This window comes from Ptychodera flava, chromosome 20 (genome assembly GCF_041260155.1).
Source record: "Ptychodera flava strain L36383 chromosome 20, AS_Pfla_20210202, whole genome shotgun sequence".
NCBI classification, from domain to species: domain Eukaryota; kingdom Metazoa; phylum Hemichordata; class Enteropneusta; family Ptychoderidae; genus Ptychodera; species Ptychodera flava.
Window position 1 is genome coordinate 25,003,966 of NC_091947.1, and position 5,590 is coordinate 25,009,555.

General features: G+C 38.7%; 1 protein-coding gene across 1 annotated transcript; it reads left to right on the plus strand.

Moving 5' to 3' along the window:
* Positions 1–1,189: 1,189 nt before the first annotated feature.
* Positions 1,190–4,899, plus strand: LOC139120394 (uncharacterized). The gene is made up of 4 exons (XM_070684776.1): positions 1,190–1,285; positions 1,669–1,770; positions 3,496–3,672; positions 4,152–4,899. The coding sequence occupies exons 2-4, from the start codon at positions 1,717–1,719 to the stop codon at positions 4,338–4,340; spliced, it is 420 nt and encodes a 139-aa protein (XP_070540877.1). The 5' UTR covers positions 1,190–1,285; positions 1,669–1,716; the 3' UTR covers positions 4,341–4,899.
* The last annotated feature ends 691 nt before the right edge of the window (positions 4,900–5,590 follow it).

The following is a 5,590-nucleotide window of genomic DNA, read 5'->3' on the forward strand; positions in this document are numbered from 1 at the left end:
GTCTGTGTCTTGCATGGCATTGGAGTGTTGAATGCAAAAGCTGTTTCTCTCCAATGATAGCTGTGATTAGAAAAAATTGATTTTAACACAAATTGAATATACTGTCTAGCACCACATATAGTGCACACAGGATGTTTGGTTCATGATGCAATCCAATATGGTAACTGTGGCGGCCATTTTGTTCGACATACCCGTGACAATTACATTTGAGGTTGCAATCAGGACAATATATTGTAGCTTTTGTATGACAAATGACCATATTTTCATGATACAAAAAATTTGTTTCAAACTTTGTACAGTGTACTCTAACGTATGCACGCCTATTAAACATTTTAAGTTTTTATTTGCTCCAGGCAGAAACTTTTGTTTCATATGTTTCCATGTCATAACTCCTACGACGCGTGTGCCGATGTCATTCAAAATTATCATAAAATTAGCCATTACTGAAAAATGCTTCGACCGATTTGTTTCAAACCTGACAAAAGAAGAAACAAATAACTCCGAGACATACAGACACATACATACATTGACGCTAAAATACATGGGTGCTGGTTTTTCAGCAAGAATTCGTTTATTTAAGGCCATTTGCGCAGATGTACTTCGGGCCTTATTCCGTCTAAAGTTTTTAAGAAGAGAATAATTTACCACAAAAAGTTAAATCAATTTGTCTTGCGACGTGATCAACTTTTGTCTCAATTTTGATTTCTGCTAGGAGCCATACTCTTATATAGCTGAGCACGCACAGATATCACAAATTGCAAAGTTTACACAAAGACAGTGTGAGGATGCATACATATCTAGGACAATAGAAGGGAATAGGTAGACTGCTTATTATGATGCCTGTTCGTTTTTTTTCAACGGGAACATATTCAGACGAAAGCAGTTGCATACATCAAAGCCATTTTAAGAGAAGTAGCTAGCTGTAATATTTTCAATTACGTCACTTCGAATGCTCATCCACGTCATTGTTGAGTGATGCAATTTTCCCCTTTTTACTTTTTTTCATCGGTGGGGCAATGACCTAAATGGTTGCCTGTGAAGCAAAGTTGAATAAAGGGGGGTTTTGTCCTACTGGTTTTCGTAGAAAAGGGAAAGTTGTTATGCAATATAAACATTGTGAAGGAGCCAGAAACTCCCACTCACTACATGGTATAAAAGAAGACGTCAAGTTTACCTTAAAGTGGAGTCGTGTCGGCCGTCTGAGCTAATGATACATGACCACCTACAAGCTTTGGCTGCACCTTCAAGTTAGACCGGCGAGTCCGGTTGCTTTTGACTTTTGCCCGTGCGTTTTGTATGACCTTTGTCGCACAGTTGTCTCCTATGCAGATGAAAGCTTGTTTTAATCGGGGTCTTTCAAAATCAAAAGAGCAGAAAATTGCGTCACATCATTTCCCAAATACTGTAGGCCCTTTTTTTAGTGACACTTCTATAAAACTGTCAGGAATCACAGGAAGAAATGGTTTGTGAAAGTGTACGAGTGATTGAGGGTCGACTCGAGACTTAGTAATTTGGTCTGATGTTCTGATATTGAACTCCGTGTGACATTTGAGTGGCACGATCGGAGCTTTTACCGCGTAAAAATAAAATTCAAAGGCTATAAGCGTCTCGTACATTTAGAAAATCTGTAGAACTCTTTGATGTATAAATGCCATTTTGTGTTTACAGCGACGGGAGAGATGTGACGAGACCAGCGACAGCGTCCTTGAGCGTGAAATGCTGAATTTCCCTTCGCCTCACATGCAGGCCAGAACCTGGCGGACAATGTCGGTAAGTGTGAAAAATTTTAAGATGGTTTAAATAGTACATGCCTCAAAATTGACAGACGCACACTTTTGCTCAAACTTTAATTCCGTAAGAAAACTTCAAACCGTTCCCTTTCGAAATAAAGAATAAAAATCAGGGGTACCATGCACTAAACAAATTACCAAATATTTACTGTCATCTAAAATTCAAAATGGCGGCCATTCCTCTGTTAATCATGGGGTAAAATCAAAATTTTCAAACTTTACTAAAATAAGCCGATGAAAACTTTATTTACTCCATCAGCTTCAAAATGAGCCCCCACCCCAAGTGGTAAACCAAAACTGAATTTTCACAGTACGAGAGTCAGATATCTGTCCCCGAGGCGCATTCTAGCTTACTAGTAAGTCAACGGCGTTCCTTCTGTGCTTTAAAACTGAATCATTGAGGATCACATGTTTCCGTTACATTTTTTATACCATCATTCCGTCGTTATATCAAGACTGAAAGTGTCGTATCCCCGGGCCGTTGACATTGACGTCCGAGGATAGTGCATATGAGCTCATCAACGTTTCATCATTTAAAGTGGCTGTATAAAACTTGTGATCTCTGATATATGCAAGAGTATCGTTAGAACTAGCTAAAATATTCACAAGAATCAACGTAACGTACATCATCTATAGAGAATTCAATAACAATAGTAGACATTGGTTGAAACTTCTGCAAGCTTAAAATCTTCGTACACGTAAAGATGCAAGGAAAGGCAAGAGGGAGGGCCCAGTTGGAAAAGTCACACAAAATAGTGACAGTAATTGTGTGACGGCATCGTGCAGGCTTCGTTTTTTTCCCATCTCAATAACATTGAGAACATCGAAGAGAATTCTTTGTCACGTGTGAGGTGAGTGAAACATTATGTTGGATGAACCAGCCTAGGCCTGCTAGTCGGATACAAGTGGTAAATTTGATTTGTTCAAGTTGTCAAAACAAAGTCGATTGGCCAAAAGTCCTTCCACTATTTTTGGAAATTTTTAACGTGATGTACTTCTGCAGTTTTTGGATTGGCCGTTACATGTTTGACCGGCTCGTTACCATATGGAGCTTGAGTTAGAAAAAAATATTATTAATGCTAAATATATATAACATGGCATGATGGAACTATACGCTATTTATTGCTTGATCACGTGACTCAAGTGACTACAGGCAGCAACGAGTTAGTCCGTTTCTAGCTTCATGAAGACAGTAAGATGTCACCGTTGTTAGTGAATATTCATGTGAGCCGCGACAGGGTAGAGTGAATAATATTCAGATAAAAGTAGGGAAAATGTCAAATATGATAATTCACCGTCACTATCCGGTTAGACATCGCGGTGATATATTGTTTACATCACTTCGCAGCCTACTGGTAGAGAACCCATTTTGTAGATGCACTGTACATGTGCCCATTAGTGCGATAATTGATGGATTACACAGTTATTCTTTCTGTCGCACATCAAGCAACACGCTAGTTTGGAACGGTGTCAAAACGGGAATTTGCAACTTACTGAGTACTGACGTCATACTAAAGTAAGCGTCTCCGGCATAGTCTCCGACAGTAACTTACGAGATCCACAACATTTTGCATATTCTCCGCAGAATTCACGGAGAATCGATCAGGTTTTGCCTCGCTTCTACAACACCATGCCTGGCAGAACCTGCTCTGTCGTAACGCCATTCTCACAGTCTCAGTGCATGTGTCTCTTCCCTTGATCTCAGAGTTTGCAGCGCTTATCAATGACCAAGATCGACCTAGAAGAATTCAAGATCTACTTGGATCAAGTGGCCGAACACGAACGTGAACGCTCTGGTTCTGGAGGACCAACCAACTTCGCTGTGGAGGTTGAGGGACTAGTCTCCCAGGTGCAAACCATACAGAACTACGTCGAACTTTTGGTGAGTCGAAGAGGAGGCAATGATCCCCGCCTGCCTATTTAAGCAAATCGGTCCAAACAAGCCCTTCCAGGCCCTAGGGTGTTTGGTCACTTTAGCTGAGCTATGGTTTTTTACACTCCTTGTCTGTGCTTTTTGTATTGTGAATTGTGACGTGCCTTGAATGAGAAATGAAAGGATGAAAAAGGTGGTTCGTCTGGGTTTCCGAATGACCTAAACCTTTGCGGTCCACATCTGATCAATTCTTGAACCGCTTGTTTACGCCCGGTTATCTAGGCCAAACGAAATTATGAAGTCTTGCATCAGTCGTCTACCTGTAATCGGCCCCAAGTCAAGTACGGCTCGAAGGCCCCATATCTCTTACAGCACACAACAAGAAGTTGAATTTGGCAACGTCTACAGACACAAGAGGATATATACGGTAACAATAATCACAGCTGCGGCGTTGATACATTTTATTTTTTTTTATTTTCATATTACAGAGTGAGCGGATGGAATATGAACTGCCCGAAAATATGGCGGGGCGTCAGCTTGCACTTGAAGCCATTTTTAGAAGGAATACCGACTCGACAACGTGGGATCTCGCGGTACTTCGGGCGCTCAACCGATATCTGCACCTACCCCAGCGACACTTCCAATATATGATGATTGCTTTTTCCACACAAGACTAAGCTGTCTGTTTATGCCCACATACATTATCCAGCTGAAAACAACAGAAGCAGGTTCTATATATCTTAGCAAAACATGAGTCAACGCTCTATGTACACATATAGTACATTGAAGACGGCTAATTATTTGGACAAAGTCACTGTTTTTAGGTGGCACTTCAGCATGATGAGAGACCTCAAAATTGACTGAAAAATCAAATGATGTTTACAAAAGCATGGAAGTAGAAGATATCTCCATGATTAAAATCTAAAGAGTGTCTTCGACTGGCAGTCCGTTGAATCGGATGTAAGCTCTTGAATTTCAAATTAGATACCAGCGATTTTTTCACCATTTCCCTTTCTGCCTTTCTGTTTCTGTCAGTAGGTGGGAATCGAAATTGCATTCTGTAAATCACTCTTTCGGCATGTTACGATACTATGACTGATACAAGTGACTCTCAAATAACAAAAGAACTAAAAAAAATCAAAAGTACTATCGAAAGACAGTCACTGTGGCTGTGTCTATCACATAACGAATTATCCTGAAATACAAGAGATCAATAGTTTAGAGCTAACATTTTTACTTTACACATGAGTTGTCTTGTTATTTAAAAACCATTACAGTATACTTTACATTATTTATTACACAAGGGTATATCCTAGAGACGAGTAGCATATTCTTTTGAAGGAGCCGTATAATTTATATTTTATAAGCTATATTTTTTTATGAAAGCGTAATTTAATTGTCGCTAATATTAGGCGAGGGACTATTTCCTCACTTTGAAGCACTGTTTGTGCCGTTAATCCCCCAAAATAATTTAATATGTATGTCATATTGACAACTGCGTACATTCATTGCACCATTTTAAGTCAATTCCCCTGTAGACATTTAACAACTTTCATTAATGTGTTAAGATTTGTCTCGGTTGAGAAATCCTCGCTATACAATCGAGAAATCTTATGAAACCAAGCGATACACTGAATATAAGATATGGAGCAATTGATGAATATAAATATTTTAAATAATGAATTATAGTTTTCTTCTGTGAAGAATCAGGAAAAATTGGTATTTGAATTTTTTTAAGTTTTAATGGTAAAATGCTTGAAACAATATTGCAATATTTTCTAGATATAAATAATTTTATAATCATATATCACCTATAATATTATGACTGATTCATTGTTTAATCTTCAAATTGCACGATTAGTTTGCCTTTCTTCAAATATTTATATGTCAGGCTGTAATAACGTTTTCCTTTTGTTTTTAACAAAAA

What these genes read in the sequence shown, in the direction of transcription:
- LOC139120394 (XM_070684776.1), top strand. Translation starts at nt 1,717, where the DNA reads ATGCTGAATTTCCCTTCGCCTCACATGCAGGCCAGAACCTGGCGGACA. An exon ending in GAACCTGGCGGACAATGTCG is followed by an intron (nt 1,771 to 3,495) that starts GTAAGTGTGAAA and finishes CCTTGATCTCAG; the next exon opens with AGTTTGCAGCGCTTATCAAT. An exon ending in AGAACTACGTCGAACTTTTG is followed by an intron (nt 3,673 to 4,151) that starts GTGAGTCGAAGA and finishes TTCATATTACAG; the next exon opens with AGTGAGCGGATGGAATATGA.